General features: G+C 46.6%; 1 protein-coding gene across 6 annotated transcripts in view; it reads right to left on the bottom strand.

Moving 5' to 3' along the window:
* The window catches only part of LDB2 (LIM domain binding 2), a 189904-nt gene extending 172021 nt beyond the window's left edge, over positions 1–17883 (bottom strand). For all 6 annotated transcript variants that reach the window (XM_026052396.1, XM_026052400.1, XM_026052398.1 and 3 more), the window contains exon 1: positions 17596–17883. In XM_026052396.1, coding sequence (XP_025908181.1) covers positions 17596–17727 — 132 coding nt within the window. In that variant the 5' untranslated portion in view covers positions 17728–17883. The remainder of the gene's footprint in view (positions 1–17595) is intronic.
* Between the last annotated feature and the right edge of the window lie 1213 nt (positions 17884–19096).

Below are 19096 nucleotides of genomic sequence, written 5' to 3'. Positions count from 1 at the left end.
CCTGTGCCACGTGCTCTAGGTGACCCTGCGTGAGCAGGGGGGTTGGACTCGATGACCTCTGAGGTCCCTTCCAACCTTCGGCATTCTATGATTCTATGATTCTATGTCTTGTGAAACTAAAGTTTTGCAAATCATAACAGCAAGCACCTAGCTCATACCTGGATGAAGACAACTAATGTGCCTTCAAAACATAGTAACTGAGCTCTCAAAAATCCCTGCATTCCCAGGGAGCAGCTGGGTGTCATCCTCCACTGAAGGCTGAAAGTACAGCCTCAAAAGCAAAGAATTTCTAAGCTGAATTGATCACAGAAGTTAATGATTTCTCCTAATTTTCCTCCTGTCAGACCTCGAGAATAAAAAGCTCCTTGGCCCTCTTCACTTTTAAAGCAGCTTGGTATTACAGTATGGTTAGATGGGTATCGTATGTGTTTAAGAGGAAAAAAAAATCTTTGAGGATGGTTCAAACAATAAAAGGAAGCGTTATGCAAACAGAAATGATTAGGTCTTAACCATAACAGAAGCCAGGCTTAGCTACACGCTGCGTGTAGCAGAATGAGGGACTGCTCGGGAATTATAGAAGTTCTGACCTGATATATTAAAGCATGACTTTGGTGAAAGTTTTAATAGAAATCACTAAGCCATGATCGATAAACCTTTACAAATACAGAGGTTTAAAAGATTTTAAAAGAATCAAGTTACCGAGTTACACTTTAGAGGGAAGAATTGCCAAAAATAATCCTAAAGGCACAAGTTTTTGCATAACTAGCTAAATAGTATCAATAAAAATTTAAGATGAAGTACAGTGAAGAAGGTAGCAGAAATACTTCAGAAGAGAGATTCTAAAATATGAACATATAAAAGGAACATGTGAGGTATAAAAAACACAGTCCAAATTGTGCACTTGATTTCAGAAGAAAAGACAGTGCCCAGCTAAATAAATCAAAGGGAGCTGAAGAAAGATCAGAAATACTAATTGGATCTGAAAAAAAAAAAGCATTTTTTTTCAGATCTCTAATTATTTTAAGCCTTTATATTTAATTGACTGTATTTCATAAATTACTTTATATTTTCCAAAAGCTTTGCAATCTTTCCTGATTTTGTAAGTTCCCAGAGACTCTCTACAGCTGCATTAGAATTTAACCTTCCTTATGACTAATCAAAAGAGAAAGTGGCCTAATTAATATTGGTAATTGATTATAGTTAAATGAATTAGTTAACAGGATGCTAGTGTTGATGTTGGCTCCAAGGATTTATCCAGAAACTGAACACAGAGTATGAATGATAGATAGGCTGTTCTAAGACATTTGTTCTCTTTTATGTTTTCCTGTTGTGAACAACTGCACTTAAAATATGCAAGATGCCTAATGGAAGAACAGCTTTACAGGGAAAGACACGACGGGAGTGGGAGAGGAGCTCCGATGTGCTCTGTAAGGATGTCCTGGGGCTTCCCAATGTGAGAAACCACTTGTGGACACAAGTTTAGGATGAAGGGGAGAGGGCAGAAAAGCAAGAGAACTGGCAGAACCTCCGTTGCTAACTGCAGGTGCTGTATGGGGGAGCTTCACAGCAAGCTCTGCGCGCTGAGGACGTCACCAGCTGCCACGGACTTCTAAGGACTTGAGACCTCAAGGGGCTACTCCTGTAAAACACTCATCTGTTCTGCGAAGATGCGAGATACATCACAAGCCAACTCAGCCTGACCATTTATCATGATACCCCTGCCAAATGCATTAAATCTGCATAGAAGGATGTAGTCTCTTGTAATAAGCTGCCTATCCCACCACTCCTCAGTGGCAATAAGGGATTTGGAAAGCGCTCAGTAAGAGCGCTAGGACCGGCCCTTCAGCGAGCAGGTTTGGCACAATTTCCATGCTAGAAATCCCTAAGATTTTTCAGTGTTCTTCTTCATTCACAACAAAGTTTAGGTCCTCAGCTATTAGATCTTGGTCCATCTCACCAAATGGGTGTGAAATGCCAATTTAATCTGGCAAAAATCCTTACCTGCTACATTACTTGGATGATGATTATCTGTGGAATCACCAGGATTCGCTGCAGTTCTCTCTATCAGCAGTAGAGGTTCTGGGTGAAACTTGAACTAAAATCATTGGTGCTGAAGTTTTTATGCTGACATGTTTAACATTTTCAGGTGTATTTTTTGACCACATCCAAAGGAAAATTCCGAAGCATAGTCAAGTCTTTGTAATCTAGTGAACATCTGTTGATATTTTGATATAATAGTGTTTCACTGACTTATTACCTCAGAATGCGGTTTTAGATACATCCTTGGCAAGCTTTAAAGTAGTTCATCAAGGTAATAGAAGTTAACTGAGGAAATTGTCTTCATTACAGGATATCAATCTTGAACTTCTACATCAGATCACAAAAATTCAAAATGTCATTTGAACGACGCTGCAAACTGCCTCAGCAATCCCTCCCACTGGCCCTGTACCTTCTGCTTACCAGTGTCTCTACAAAAATGATATTTAAACCTATCATTCTGATTATGGTCAATCAAAGAATGCTGGATTTAGCACAAGTCATTCCTGAAAGCTCCTTCCTCTCCTTTCTAAAGCTAATTTAAAGCTTTGAGGTATTAGTCTCCTACTTTACCAAATCCAAAAGTGAAAAATGGAGAACTTTGGTAAAATTCAGTGTGGAAAGCATACATTGAATGCCTCAGCTATCTGTGAGCATGCATCCTTTTTAATTCCACTTCCTCCCCAGATGCCATGCTTTCCAATTAATTCTTTCCAGATGTTGTGTTCAGACCCTCCAGTAAAATCAGCATTTCCACAATTCTGAATACACTGTACAAGGGCCTTTCTGTGAGAGGGAAGGAACTCAGCCTCAGCCAAGGCACTGCTACCCGGCCTTGAGCTCCTCTCCCCACCAGTCGCCATAAATCGGATTTACAATCGCTTACCAAAACGCTTGTGATGCTTTAGGTTAATCTACAAGATCTCACCCCCCTCTAGTGACTGGTCCTAGGGAAAATAGTTCCTAGGAGATAGTTACTTACTGAGAGATAACTGAGACATTGCTACAGCTTTTGTATTTGCTGCTGAAAATCCCAGGTGCTGACTGATTATCCCAGGTGCTGGTGCTGTGGTGTCTGTGGATGGGCAGTCTTGGTTCATTCCATGCCCTTGGATGGAGGTTGGCAATTGGCTCCTACAGCTCTGAACTCATCGAGGGTCTTCTCTTCTCCTAAGAGGTGTCTGTAAGTGTTATCAGGACAGCCTAGGCTATTCTTTATTTTATAAATTTTTAAATTTATTAGCTTAAAGAGGCGCAAGAGAGAGAAGTGTTAGGAAAGTACAGGAAGAGCCTGCAGTGAGGAAAATGCAGCCCCGAGCACAATCACCACATCGTTCGGGTGCCTTCTTGGAATTTTGTGTGCCAGGCTGAGCCGGGGGGCAACCCAGAGCACCCTCCTTCAGAGCCTTCCCCACTGACTTCCTCCAGTGACAGCACTCCCCGTTCCCCAGAGCTCTTGGGCTCATACACAGTGTGTTCACAAGCTGCCGGGCACCTCTATCCAAGCTGAGCCATCGCTCCCGCCGTCCCGGGGCAGGCAGAGAGGAGAGGGAATGAGCAGGGCTGTGTCAGCTGCTGGCACTGCCGCAGGAAACGCTGCAGACTGCTGTGGAGACCTGGGTTCTGGCCTAACAATATAGTTCCTTCCTGCAAAAATAATCTGTGATAACAAGGCAAAAAGAAAACAAAACAGAACAAAAAAATATATCCTTGTCTTTTGCTCAGAGAAGAAGTAGGGGATTGCTTGAAAGTGTGAAATGTGGTAATGAGAAAATTTGAGTCCGCCACTCTCTTGCTGAAGGCTGAGAGCTGCAACAAGGTCTCACCTCAAAGGCACAGCCTGTAGAAAGCAGATAAATGCACCGAGAGCGAAGCCTTTTCAGTGAGAAGGCACAAGAGAATTTGAGGGCTTCGCATCTTTGGGAACAATCTGGTAATTTCTGGTGTGACCCAAATCAACATTCAACACAGTCACCTACTTTTTTTTTGTGATTCCTCAACAATTATATGCTTGTGTCCTGGCTTTCTAGCCCAAATCACTTTACCATGCAACTGTGTTGTGAGAGCTTTCCTTAATGGATTCATGCTCAAAGCATAATAGGCAAGTAGCAATACACATTTCAATATTTAAAAGCATAAATAAAAATCTTAATAGATCCCAGATGTTTAATTTCCTCCAGCCCTTGTTGATGATTGAGGTGGTGCTGATGTAGATGATTTTTCAAGATCCGTGGTCAAATTGAGGCTGAAAAAGCCTTAGAAGTTTGGGAAATTCAAATGCAATTTCTCAAAAATAAATAAATCATAAAGTAGATGCAAGGAAGAAATCCAAGAGTACAAGCGGACATAATTTTGTGAGGTTATTTTATAGCCTGAGATGCACCCAGTGGTTTTAAATGCAACTGAATGTGAAACAGGCAGTGACATTTGTTAAAACCTTGTACATAGAATTATTTCTCCCTCTCTTAGAACTTTAAAGATTCATACACATAATGAACTGAACAGTCTATCCTTTAAATACCGGGCGTAACATGCTTGTGCTCTTGACCTTGGTGAAAAATGCACCTTTTATTTCGGCAGGACGGAGGTCTGCGAGCTGCACGCATTCTTCACTTATTAAAGCAGCAGACTGCAGTTTGGGGCACCAAACAAATCACAGGCTCTTTAGTGAGCACAACTGTAAAAGCGGCCGCGGCGGCAGCCGGCAGCCGAGCCCCGGCTCCGGGCGCTCCGAGGAACCGGCGCCGCGGCGGCTCCGTCTCCCTTGGGAGAGCCCCGCGGGCACCCAGGGGCAGCACCTGGGAGGGGCAGGCCTGGAAGGGCCCGGATCCCACCCGGATCCACGCGGCGATGTCGCAGAAACGGCGGGAGGCTCCCGGCCCGCAGGGCTGCCGGGTGCTGCCTGCACCACCTCTTCCAGGGAGGAATTTCATACCATCACCGCTGCCCTGCCCGGGAAGGCAGGAGGAGCCAGCGGCTGCCGGAGAAGGATGCCGAGAAGCATTAGCTGTGAATGGCCAGCACTGCCTTGGATCGGTACTAAACCCAAGCCAACTAAAAATAAATCTGGTAGCAAATTTTGTGAAATCCGTATCTGCTGTGGCAGCCCAGAGCACGGGCTTGCGAGCCGCTACCAGCGCGGGCCTGGATAAACTCAGCAGAATGATTTACTTCATGCCGCTCGCTTCACAGGGCTGACTATTATTTCACTAATTTATTTATGTGCCATATATTTCTCTCCAGCTAAACTTGTGATTTAGAGAAGCTTCCCCGCTCCCTGCTGCTCGCTGTGCAAGGCGCTACGGCTGGAGCGCAAGCCGCTCTCCGTGGCCGGGCTTCCTATCACGCCTCTGGCATTTGGGAAACGATATGTGCAAACACCATCTAAGCCCCGAACATGCAGCTTGATCACAGAGCCAACCACGGGCACCGCGGGTACAAAGCTGAGCGTGCCCTTCGAGTCCTTTGAAGGTGTCTCAAATTAGTCCCTGGGAACTGTCACCTGAAGGCCCATTAGAAAGGGCAGGTCCCAACACTCAGGTTGCTGAACGAGGCCTGGCTGAGATGAGGTGTCTGCCAGCAGGTGCCCCAGTGACTTTCCTCCAGGGGCTTCAGATGCAGGAGTGGACATTCCTCTCACTGGCGTAAACAGGAAAACTTTGCATGGGAAGAGGAGCTGCAGTGACGGAGTTGCAAGCATTAATATCTGGAATATCTGGAAAAGGGTGGGTTGTTGGCCAGCATGCGGCCATGGGCCGTCAATCCCTACGGAAGGGAATGGCTCTGGGCTGAGCTCTCCATTTCCAGGTCCTGGTCAGCTCTCCTAGTCCCACTCAGGTCTGTGCTCAGCGAGGCTCCAACCAGGTTTGCACAGCAGGTGGGTTTATCCCCTGCTCCTAATAGCTTTGCATGCTTCCAAATAATAATCTTGAAAATCATAGAGGTAATTGTGTCTGTAAGGAGTCGCCTTTAGCAACATTAGTAGGTTACTCTCCTCTTAAGAGAAAAAATACTTCATTAAAGTGTCTACTAGGCTGCCATGGAAGTAGGGGGAAAAATCACTGCAGAACCCAGCCTTTTTGATGCTGATCTTAAAATGCCACACTAGGCAAAACTAAGGGGACTCTGGGGAACTAAGAGCACAAACGGTCCCGAAGGAGGAAGGGCCCTGACTACGAGGAGCACCCCGGAGTTGTGTGAGCCGAGTGCCGGGAGCAGCGTCCATCGGATCCGCGGAGCACAGGCCAGGGCTGTCCTGGCCCAGGACTCCGCTCTTTACAACATGAAATGCCCCAGGAACAGTCTAAGCTCCCATAATATGGTAATTGTTAAGATATTGCTCTTTGATCACCCTACAGAAATGTATGAAGACCGTGGCTACCTTCACCAAAAACATTCCAGTTCTGCTCAGCGTAGCCCGCTCCCTTTCAAAGGGACAACTCAAACAGCCCCTTTCCCTCAGAACCAGAATAAAATATTGAGAATTATTCCTTTATTTGCAAGTGAATACAGGTAATGCCTGCTAAAGAGCACAATTCATTCGACACTGGGTAGTTTTGGTGCTGAGTGTAGCTTCCAAAAGGCAACAGATGTGAGGATGGGGGAAGGGGGGCTGATTTTGTCTTCTTAATATTCAAAGTGGGTCTGTTCTCGCTGGCTAATTAAATCAGCAGAGTGCAAACAATAAAAGAAAAAAGAGTAAGTGTTGCCTTTCTTCGCCAGAACAACCTCTCTGGTTCATCTCTACCTTAGAACTTAGTCGTTAAAAGGCTTTACAATATTCCCTCCCAAACTGCTCACGAAGTAGGATACATATAGACCACTTCCTATGCAGGAGAACACACTTTTCCTGAGGAACCAAAGGTAGGTTAGGCCTTCCACTGTTAAGAGAAAATGGACTTGGAAGGAGCTTCTTTGTATGAAGAATCACACTAAAAAAAGCACTAGTTTTAATAGCAATATCAGATGCTTAAATCAACCAGCAAAATAAAACCTATCTGTGCCTTCTTGGCAAAGCCAGCAGGCTCGCACGCGTTTGCGGAGTTGTTTGAGAAGTAACGAGATGTGTTAAGAACATTAACAGTCATCTTCCAAGAACCTACTATATTATCATGCTTTCTAGTCAGGAAATCATTTGTAGTGCATAAATATATGTAATATCAATTAAAGCATTTTGATTTGTGAAATCAAGATGAAAGTGGTATATTTGCATTTGGTTTTGGAAGTATTTTAAGTACTGCTAGCTACTTTTAGCTTTCTGCTAATTATGTGGGGAAAACAGTGGGGAAAATGAGCAGTGGATAGGGAGCACCGCGCCAGACCAGCTGGACCAGGACAGAAGAGATGGTCCCTGCCCCGAGACCTGCAGGGGACATCACGAGGACTGCACTGGGGATGAGCATCAGCAGCCACCCCACTTCATGAGCACTGAGCAAAGGCCCAAGCAGCTACCTGGCCCACGAGACAGACTGCGTGCACTGAGCCCTGCGCTGCTCGTGGCCTCCGACAGCCGCTAGTCAAAGGCAAGTTTGGGCAGGTGCATCCACATCCCACCTTTAAGTGGGAACACTGTGACCCACCTAGAAGTAGGGGAGCTGCGGGACGCAGAGCAGCAAAGGAGGGAGCTCACGTAACAGGGCAGTGGTGGTGTTCACAGCAAAGCACCATGCCGGCCCAGGTGTTGCCAAGTGCTTTGCAGGCCCCAGGTGAGGGAAAGGGCTGTGGGATGCAGTGTGTGGCTTTATAGGAAACTGCTCTCAAACACTCAGGATCAACATGAATGGAAATGTGGAAGTGTGGGTTTGAAGACGTAACATGTGGGCACCAGGACCAAGATGAGCCTTTGTGGATACAGACTTCACCTGGGCTCGATGCACTGCCCGATTTTACAGTTCCTGAGGGTTGCTCACAAAAACAAGGCTTTGCTGCAAGGCAAACGCTCAGTGAACTGCCCACAGCTGAGCACTCTGCTCTATTTAACCTCAATTTCAGGGGCTTACAGAGTGGCATGCCCAATGCCAAAAACTTACTGTATTTTAGTTATTTTAATTTAACTCTGCTACTGTTTAAACATCCTCAGCACCAATATGTACTTTCCTCCCTGCACACATTTTTTTTTTCTGGTTAGCAAAATTAATGGTTGCAAACAAATAAAATATTTGCTCTGTGTGGCAGCCAAAGCAGCGGCTCTCTCTGTAATCTGAATGATGAACAAACACCAGAGCACTAGAGATAAGAGCAGCAGGTCAGACTTAATGAAGTGGTGTCCCGTCTTGTAACACACAGCAGTAAAGTACATACTATAGGGAACCGCACAGCGCTGCGTAATGTAGCTGTGGACATACAGCTAAAAGTATACGTACGTAGGAAGCTAATCCAGCTGGGAGATTCCTGCTGGTGTTGTACGAGAGGGTGTTTGCCAACATGCACAAGCCCCTGGATTTCACCTGGTGATTTTCCAACACAGCCTCACGTTGCTTCCTAAGCCGCAAGGTGTCCCAGCGGCTCGAGCAGCAGCGTCCTTGTCCGTCCGGACACGCGGGGAGGAAGGAGCCCGGCCGGGCACCACGCGGGGCCCCGGCTGCCCTCGAGCTGCCGAGCGCTGCCTCCGAGGAGCCGCGCGTGGGCTCCGCGCGTCCCGGCCCGTCTTCTCTCCTGGCTCCATTCACCCTGACAGGTGCTAAGAGACACCGAAAGGAGCTGAGCTCGTCATTCACATCATGTTATGAGTTCCACTTCTCTCTACTTGGACTTGTGAGGAATTAAGAGCAATTTATTTGAATGCATTAATTATTCAAATTAAGGACACATTTTTGCTCAGCCTTTATAACGGGCAGCTTGCTGTAAGGATGCAATGTTCTATGAAGAATATAAGCTGTGACTGGTAATGTATTGTGCATTACTGCTCCTCATCCCTGACTGCACGAGCACAGATCTGAACCAAAGCCAGAGCCTAAAAAGCAAGAAATTCCACCTGGCATTTTTTTTCCACAATTCCCTTCTTGTTGCAGTCATCTGAAGGCTCTGCATGGCACGCAGTGCCCTGTCCCACGGGAAAACACACAAGTGTGTCGCAGTGTGTCCTATTCACTGTTTCACTGACCCGCAGCTCTCCCGCTGCCACCGGTCGCTGCCGCTAATGGGCTCCGGGTGCACACGGTGAGTTCCCAGCATGGAATATCTGGGAGCCGCCGCTCTGCCCTGGCAGCTTGGGAAACTCCAGGCGGGAACCCCAGCCTCTCAGCTCACCCCACGTAGCTGAGCCGCTTCCTTCCCAACGCTGAGCGAACTGAACTGTCTGTTCTTCAGCTCCTTCGGAGAATAAAACCTCACTGATGCAACGCTCCCGGGAGGGAACCTCGCGAGGCGCGGGAGCACAGCCAGGGCGCAGGCACTTTTATCCTCGGGCGGATATTCAGGGAGACTCTGCCTGGGGGATCTGCCGCACGTGCATGGACCATGGGTGCTCCGTGCCCCCTCGCTCCCGCTGACACAGGCCGGGATGCGCAGGGCCGCTGCCCGGGATGCGGGAGCTCCTCCGACGCCCCCGGCCCTGCAAAGCACCACGCTGCCCACACAGCAGATGGCAGATTTTGCTCTGCAGAGCAGGTAGATGCACTATATAATACATAATTACCACACATTATATCTGAACTTCTAATTGCTTGAAATGATACTTCAAATCACATCAACAACATTATTACCTAATTACCCTAAGGGTTAACTGATCCCCTGGTGATGAAATCTGGGTGGAAGCGACGGAGCTGCGGTACTGCCTTCCTGCACCAGAGCAGGTGGGTGGGTTGCACACGCACGTATAGATTCCGTATCCTGGTTTTTAGCATCTTGCTATGGTAAAAAAGAGGAGTGGAGAAATGCTGGCTAAGTACCAAAAGGAAGGAGGCTCCTGTAGGGCTCCGAACACCCTCACCTGGAGGAATTTTCATTGCTCTTGGGTAATTAATCACCTCACGGTGATTCTTTTACTCTGTGGTGTTCTCTCGTCACAGTAACAGGGCTGTGATGTGGAACGGAGCAGTGTGGAAATACTGGAAGTGCAAAAGAAGATGGTGACACTCATGAAAAACGCCAGTACCTACCAGAACGTGGGGGGCAGAGGGAAAGGGGCCCTGGCAGTCCTTACCCCACTGCTTTATCCACATCACACGTGAGACTTCCCAAAGAGCACACAGGGAAAGCAGAGCAGGCCCGTTACAGGTCACTTCACACTCTCCTTGCTCAACTAAATACCACCCTGGTGGAGCAGGTTCCTGCCTTGCCAGGCTCAGCTAAGCTGGAGGACACTCCCTGCTCTAGCAGAAGGCAATGGCTGCACTAGGGGTGCTGCTGGGTTTCTTCCTCAGATCATATAGATATAGATTTGTATATATAGGTTTATATAGACACATAGATTTGTATAATTTGGCTACTAGTGTTTCAGAAATCTTCCTGCATCCCGCTCTAAGACAGACGGTGAGGCTTTTTGCTGACACAAGGTTCTGCTAATGGCTGAAGCAAAACTACACAACTGGATCAAGAAGCACGACACAGTACATGAAATATTATAGGTATGCAATATATTAAAAGCTGCATTTCTCTCAGTCAGGTTGTACCTGAAAAAAAATGCTTTGCTACTTTAGGAAATAATCCAAAAATTGTGTTTGAAAAAATAATTAAAAAAGGAGTCCATTGCACAGGTGATAGAGGACCACATACAGAAATACTCAAAAGAAGCTTCTCACATATATTTAATTTTTGAACAATGAGCATGACAGATCTGTAATTAAGTCTCATCCTGGATCTGCCCTAATAAAGGCTTTCCAAATATCAGCAGTTTTATACACAGACCATGTTTCCTTTGCCCTCAGAGTGCAACAGATAAGGTCATCCAATGGCCCCAGCGCTCCTTGCTGTGCTCCGCAGCTGTGTAAGGGATGGGATCAGGACAGAGATTGGATCTGGATCTGAACTGGACGTGGGTGTCTGATCACAAAACTGTATCAAGAGATTAGCTTCCCCCCTTCCCTTTCTACATGCACACACACATATGGTACGGGCAGATTTGAATTAATTTCTGCTCAGCTAACTGCACTTGGCAAGCGAACTGCGGCTTGGAATTTGGAAGCACACATACTCCCAGGTATTCAGATCCCAAGTGCTAGATATCACAGCCATGCTCTGATTTATCAGTTGTGTGGAAAGAGAGCTCCCGAGCTTGCAGGCAGCAGAGCTGAAGTGGGTTGGGAACCTGCACCAAGTTACAGCTTCACTGTGGCACTTGTGAGCTTGGGAATCCACCCTGGCATCTACCGGGATGCTCCTGCTGACGTCAGGAAGACTTTCCTTAGAGTAGCAGTCTCACCTGATGCCTACATTTTGAATGTACTTGTCCCGAGCCATTCCTGAAGCCCTTCATTAGCCCTGCTCAAGCCTCACGCTTCCAGCGCGTATGAAGGTGACGGGAACAGCCAGGAGGCTCCTCAGGAATGTGGCCTCCTGGCAGTGCTTAGGGCAGCAGCAAAAGCCTCCCAGAGCGGCCAGTCTGCTCGTGCAGAACCCCCTGCCCCCACAGACGCTCTCAGCTGAGTCCTCATGAGCCTGTTTCGCAGCTGGAGACTTTTTACTCGCCCCAAACCCACTGAGCTCTGGCCAAGAAGCCTGTTCTACCAAGGCCTGTCCTGGAGACCATCAAGCGCCAGTCACTCTGGGGCTACCTTGTCCATGCTGCGGCCACCGCTCCGAGGCAGGGGACATCTCAGAGAGGACCCAGCAGGCAGGAGGATCCGTCTCTGTTTGCACTGGCCAGCGCAGGAAAGCAAGTCCTGCCCGGGAGGAGCCCAGCCCGAGCGCAGCTGCAAGGCCTGTTCACTGCACACACGCAAGCCCTGGCAAACACGCTGCAAGGAGGAAAAGCTGCCGAGGCGACGGCTCCGGCTGCAGACCCCGCAGCGCGCTCGGCCACCCACCCAGGCGCTGCTCCTGCAGACAAGGAAGCGCCTCGCCCCAAAACAAATCTTTTTTTATTCCCAATCTGATCTTGCAGGCAAAGCTCCGGCTGAAACAAGAGTGCAGGATCAGCTCCTCGCTCTGATCCCTGTCTTGCTCCTTCTCACCGTCCAGCGGCTTCTATTTCTGAGGCTGGAGCTGCCTGGTAAATCTTGTTTACATCAGAGAAGGACTGAGCTCAAGTTTTTTTCTTAAAGTGGATTTACACTTTAAAAGGAAAGAAGGAGAAAGCGAAACAAGGGGGGAAAGGGCCCTCTGTGGGATCTGAGCAAGGTAGAGAGGAGACACAGACACATTCCCGTCCTCTCACACGGACCCTCCCGCTGCCCCCGGCCAGCCCTGGCCCTCCAAAGCAGGCAGTTCATATCCCATATTATAACTGCAGGAAAAAACAAGCAGCAAGACATCCCTGATCCTAAGCTAGGGATCAGCATGGAAAGGAAGTAGAGTCTTTTTTTCTTTTTCTTTTTTTTTTTTTTCCCCAGACTCATAAGAATTGTTAGTTTGTAACAATTTTAATTGAAAACAGCTGCAACTGATTTTTTTAAAGGGATGAAAAAAACTGTATGAAGTAAAAGACAATCAGTAAAAGGAGCCTTGGAATCATGCTGAAGTCAATGTCTGCCACAACATAACCAAGGGTTTTCTTTTAAAACTGACCTTTTTCATTTCAGCAACTTATGGTTTTAAAAATAACCTTTTAGAACACTTCATTCGCCTTCCGAGAATTGTTAGTTATTAGTATATTTGAGGATAAAGAATATTTCTTCACATAAACTTCTGTTTCAAAGTAGTTTTGTTTTCTTCTCAACAAAACAAACTCAGAGGGCAAACTCAGGCTTATGTATACAGTATCAGTGATCTGTTTGTGCTACTAAGTTGCTATGTGAACAAACGTGATGTCACAACATAGCTTTTTATGACTAACATATTAAAAATGCATCAGGAAGAAGAAAAAGAAAGGTTATTTCATCAGATTGCAACGTGAGGAAGCAAAATAGGAGACTTGCATTTAATTGTAGAAATTTTGTTCTGCTTTGATTTGCTTTGCTTTCAGTATTTGGTTGAGTGAGAATGTCTGTGTAAGCTTCCACTTCATTTAGTAGCTTTTCAATAATCATAACATCCCCTTTTATTTTCCTCTTAATTTTCTTTAAATTTTCTTTCATCAAGAAATGTCTCCTTTTGTGAAATCTACTGTACAGTTTAATAGGAGTTTAAGATAATTTGATTAAGGTGATTGCCTTTAATACAAATATTCCACATCTTCCCCAGCAATCCCTATAGGTCTGCGTTCTGAGCCAGAAGGAAAGTCACATTTTGAACATAAGGTGACCTCTTGTATTGCAGATAAGCATATAAATCCAGGTGAATTTAATCTCCTATGATAAATATAAATTCTAAAAATATAGGGGACTACATAAACAAGTGAAAGGCTTGATACATTCCTTTGATTATTGACAGTAAAGTAATGCATCGAACTTTAAACTGTCAGCAACTTGGAATGATCTTTCTGCAGCAAGCACACTGTAATGCTCGTGAAAAGTAATTATACATGAGAAATAATCACCTTGCAAGTGTAAGCAACTTCAAACGATTAAAAATCGTAACAAAAAAAAAAAGATTTGCAACATCAAAGAGGAAAACAGCTTTTTTCTCACACGGAGTTTATGAAGAACAGAGAGATAAAGTATCTAAGCTCATTTACTTATATTGTGTATTTGCCAAATAGAACTTCAGGAACTGCTGATGATGCCACAACAGGATTGTTTTCTTAAAATATCACAGATACAAAAATACTAAAATTTGAGCGAGCAGTGAAGAAATCCTTATATCAATAGTCACAACAAGGAAACATCCACGTTTCAGTTAACCGGGAAGTTTGGTCAACTTAGTTAGGAGTTTGACAACTTAGTCAGGAGTAAGCAAGATTTCTATCTGCCAGCAATTATCAAACATTTAAATATTCATTTTGCCTCTCTAAATCAGGCTTGTTGATGTTTTACAAAATGGCACAAGTCACTCCCAGAGTATTATTAAGAAAGCATGTCTTAATTTCCTTTTAGACAAGGCATTGCAAGACCTGATTTCTTTGAACAACTTCCAAGGAAGTGAAGGTGTCCCTGGGTGCTAGCCGCTATCCCAGGCTCCCTCATTTACTTTGGAGCACACAAGGATCAGCTAGGTGCTGGATTTTTGCCAGCACTTACATCATAAACCCCCCACCCTGGCCAGGGTGTGATTGGAATTCTTCGCCTAGGCCTGACCCTGAATTTCAAAAGGCAGCTGCAAGGTCTGGGCCTGAGGAGCCCGGAAAGCTCTGAGAAGTTCGGAGAGCAAAAGTGTGCACGTCTAGCAAGGGTGAGAGCTGCTAATTCTTTACTTCCATAACTACCTTTTCTTCCTGAAGAAAACAGGAATAGCCAAGTTATAGGGGCTGTGTCTAAATGGCCTTAGTCTATGGCTCCGGACTCCGTGCGCGGCACTCGGCCTCCACAGAGGCTCTCACTCCTGCACATCCCCTGCTGCCACCGCAGTGGGAGCGACGGGGTGGTCACGGAGGGACCTGAAGTGCAGGGCCACCCAAAGGACCCTCCTACCTCCTCAGGCTGCCTGGGGCTTTGCTGCAGGGGTATTTAAGAGCTCATTCTCTGTCGATGTCTTAACCAGTCCATGGCCTTTGGGATCGCTCCGACCTGTCCGCAAGCTCCTTGGCAGCTCCATGGATCCAGTGCGGAGCCGGGCGCTGCCGACAGCGGATGAAGAACTGGTAGATGTTACACACAGGCTGCTGTCCAGGCTCTCTCCTCTGTAAAGCTAAACTACATTACGTTCATTTCGCTCTGCTTTGGAACTTCAACCACTGCAATCAATAGCAGGGAACCTGACACTAAGTGATTAAGAAAATTCCCATTTTTTAGAAAAAAAATAAATTGGATCCCAAAGGCCTTCCAAGTATTTGTCTGGGATAGGGGAATGAATATGGGCTGTTGTTTCCCATTTTTAAAGCATCCTCACTTGCCAGTGGCTTCCTCCAGAAGCTAGATCCAAACAGAAGCTGACAGCTTACTACCCCCAATCTTTTGGAGAGTTTCTTTGTAATTCCCTGGCCCTTAAGCTGCTTTCCTTGTGCTCCCGTACCCCCTGGGGCTCACAGTGTGCCTGCAGCCTCCTCCCGAGACCAGGAGACCAGCACCTACGGTATTCCAGAGAGCGCCAGAAAAGTTGTCCCACTGAACTTGTCTCACCCAAGGCACAGGCACGTTCTCCCCATGGCACCCAGAGCTCTGCTGGATCCGTCTGGATTCAGGAAAGCCAGGGCCAGCCCCACATCTTCCGGAAAGCCCAGCTACCAGTCACCAACACGCCTGGAAACGCCAAATTAACGTGAAACTGCCAACCTGGGCAAGGACCAGCCTGACTCTTCCCAGCCTGGCCACATCTAGTCACTCTAAGAGTCCCAGGAAACTATATATTTTTTTTCCTTTTATTATTAAGGAAGGTGTTTTAACCACAGGATGAAGGAGCTGGCATAAAGCTAGCTAGCAAAAAAATTCATGAGGCAATGCCGCTTGCAGCGCAGACCTCAGAAATTAAAAAACAGAGAGCAAGAATGTAAACAACGACTGATCACACAGCAAAAGTATCTCTACTCTGAGCAAATGCAAAAAAAAATGCTGGAAAAAAGTGTTCCTTAACCAGGTACTATCTGTCAAAGCAAAATTCTGCAGAAACCCACAGCAGTGCTAGTAAGGTCACTTCTCCCTTTTTGCTCCAGAAGTCAAAAGTACAGCAAAAAGTGCAATTAAACACCCTGAGGTGCAGCTCAGCGCCCCGCGGTGACGCATGGGGGAAAGTTGCCCTGCAAGCCCACCAAAAACTTCTCCTAGTGTAACATTTGTAGAGGAGCTGTAGTCGGAAACTAGTCACTTGCAAATACTAAAATAACACAGAAAGTATTAAAATAGGAATTTTAAAAAAGGCTAAATTGACATTGATAGCTTTTCAGAGCAGCTTCTATATAGAACACTGAGGGAGTCACTTACTGATAGATATTTCCTCCAGTTACTTGACCAAGTCTAGAAGTTATTACGCTAGAGTGTACAGGAATGTGAGGAGCAGAGTTGCAAAGCGTGGACAAACAGGCAGCAACAAAACCCAAACAGAGCCAAACCAAGGGCCTCTTTCTATCCAAGTGTCAGGGATCGCCAGCAGCCAGCAACTTGGGGCAAAGCTGAGGGCAGTTCCCACGGCGCTGGGGCAAGGAGCGCCTTCAAGTTCTAGGCAGAACCCGCTGCATTTAGCAACTCCTCAAGAAAAAGTGTTTAAAGGACAGCACTGATAACAATGTTAGAAAATCACTTATCCTTTGGCAGTTAACCAATCAGAAAGCAGGTCACATCTTGTTAGCTGTATCATATACATTAAACGTCACAGATTCTCCATGGCTTAGCTGACAATTCAGGCATGTGTGCTTTATTTTATGATAACCTCATGTTCTCTGGAAGAATTCCGATAGAACAAACAGATCAGGCGAAAATCCTTTACCACGCTGCGTGATGCTGCTGCTGCAGCAGATATTTGCCTCTACACAAAGGTATGAATTATGAAAGATTCATACTTTGTGAACTGTTTTCAGGGCACTACCAGGAAACTACTCCGCAAAATTGCAGCCCCAAGACTGTTTGCTGCACAAACACAGGCACATGGGCAGAAACGCAGCCCGATCCAGTCCACGCAGTCCCTACTTCAACAGCCCCCAAAGTGTGCTTTTTTTAACCATTTAAATAGCAAGACGCAGCCTCCACGACGTTTTTTAAGTGACAAAAGTACTGCCCTTTCCCACTTAGCATATTCTTTGTGGTAGTTGCTCTTGATGTAAAATGCAGCGTGCACAAACCAGTTACAGATTCTACAAAGCATAACCCACAGCGAATGTACTTTGCATTATTAGGTACTTTTGACAGCTACATCATAAAGTCAGGTCCTCATCATCTCTCTTGCCAAAGGCAGCAGCATTCTGAACGTAAACACCAATTCCTCTATCAGTTGCTCTGAACATGTGTTCTGTAAGTGCAGCCCAGGAGTAAGTTTTTAAAACTCTGCTCCCGTTTTCTGTTCTCATTCATTTTCAACGCTAACGAGTTCACAAAACAAAACCAGATAATGCTTCCTCTCTCCCCGCTAAATCCATAGCATTTCCAAACAAGTTTTGTGCAAATATTCCAGCAAGAGCTTGCAGCATTATAGCCACAAATGCCAGCAGGACAGATTCTCAGCAAACAGCACAGGGAGGCAGAGAAAGCTCCTCGGAGCAGCATTACAATCAATCCTGAAGTGCTGTACTGTAATTTCGAGATTTCAGCCTAAGCTGGTATCTACTCCAAGAGTTGCTCTGCATGGAAACATAATGAGGGATTACCCAATTAAAGTCCTAAATTAATTAGGGTTCATGCCTGCATACACTGTACTGCCTAATGGGACGCTTCAGACAGCATCCAGGCTGAAACCTCGCACAGTCCATGCACAGTAAAACAAGGCTGAGGGACTTACCTCTGTACGCGACTGCAGCCTCTTGTTCATCTCATATATTCGGTACTCTGGTTGCACCATGTATGGTGTGTGTCTCCTATAGAATGGGCCAAAAGGAGAAGAATAGAAGGGGTCATGTGGTGTGCTGGACATCTTGCCTGCGTGCAGAGGATCAAGCTACACAGAGTATCACCAACATCCATACAGAGCACATGGGCTGTGTGTTGCTCACAGTGCAAAGTCGCCGCACGCACACACACACACATACAGGCTGAGCACACTGGCTGGGAAGTGCTGTGGGAGCCCTCTATAGCAGGAGCCGGGGAAGGGGGGGAAGGAGGGAGCGAGCATGGGAGGCAGGGAGAGAGGGAGGCAGCGGCGCAGAGCCGCGCGGCGCAGAGCAGAGCAGAGCAGCACAGAGCAGCGCGCGGCTCCGCGAGGGAGAGGCAGGCGCTGGAGAGCTTCAGGCACCGCCGCTCGCTTTTAAAGAAGCAGTTTCTGAAGGGGTCATTTCCTGTCCACACTGGAGCCTAGTTCAAAAATATAATTTTCCTCCCAGCCTGACAGGGGTCTAAGGTTTGGTTTTAATTTTTCCCAGCCAGGACCCCTTAGGAACCTGGCAGCAAGGCTTGTTAGCATATAGGTGGTTTAAAAGCTGCCTGAGCCAATCATGCTCTAAGGAGAGCACGCCTGGGTACGAGCACAGCTGTGATTACTACCAAATCCACACGCAGAGGCCAGGGCAGCGCGCTGCCTGTGGAGCCCGTGATTCACCTCGCTCGGGCGGCTGCTTTCAGCGGAACATCGGGCAGCTCCAAGTGCTTGTGTTTATCCACAGTGCCTTCGAGAGCCCTGGGCACTTCTGTACATCTGCCTCTGTTTGGGGGGCTTTCTTTTTTCTGTTTTCTTTCTTTTTTTCCTTACATTTCAAATCAACAGTTAGAGGCTACAGGGAGGTTGGGCTCCCTGTTTCAGCAGAGACCAAAATCGCCGGGGATTGGGAATTTGCACAAAGAAATAATCTCGGCACCTTACTTCACACAATGGAGAACAGTCAAATGCTAATAACATAAACCGCCCAGGAAAATATTGAACACAAAGAACGGGGTGGCCAAACTACCCCAGACAACTGCCAAAATGTCTGGTAGGTGCTGATGCTAAATAGACACATGAATAATGTTAAGAGCGGCTCCCTGGCTGAAGGATAGGGGTAGCCAGGTAGGAAGCTGCTCCCTATTTTCAGGATCATTCAAGAGCAGCAATCTTGGAGCAGTTGGAATACATGAGGAATGAAAGAGATCCCAAACTGAAGGAGGTGGATGGGGGTGGGTGGGAGGGAGAGTTCAGTTTGGGGATGGGGAGAGGGAACCAAACCTGAGGGATGAGCTTTATTGAATTGCACTTCCAAGAAAGTTCTGGAAACCACCAGCACGTGCACAGATAAATAAATAAAGTGCCTAAAATATAGAGAAAACGAAATGGGCTCATCTGCGGCATGGGAGAGCACAAGGTTTGGGAAGGG

The sequence above is a fragment of the Nothoprocta perdicaria genome, unplaced genomic scaffold (assembly GCF_003342845.1).
Source record: "Nothoprocta perdicaria isolate Ctin4 unplaced genomic scaffold, notPer1 scaffold_88, whole genome shotgun sequence".
NCBI classification, from domain to species: Eukaryota; Metazoa; Chordata; class Aves; order Tinamiformes; family Tinamidae; genus Nothoprocta; species Nothoprocta perdicaria.
The sequence above is the reverse complement of the archived record's forward strand: the minus strand, read 5'-3'. Positions and strand labels throughout refer to the sequence as shown.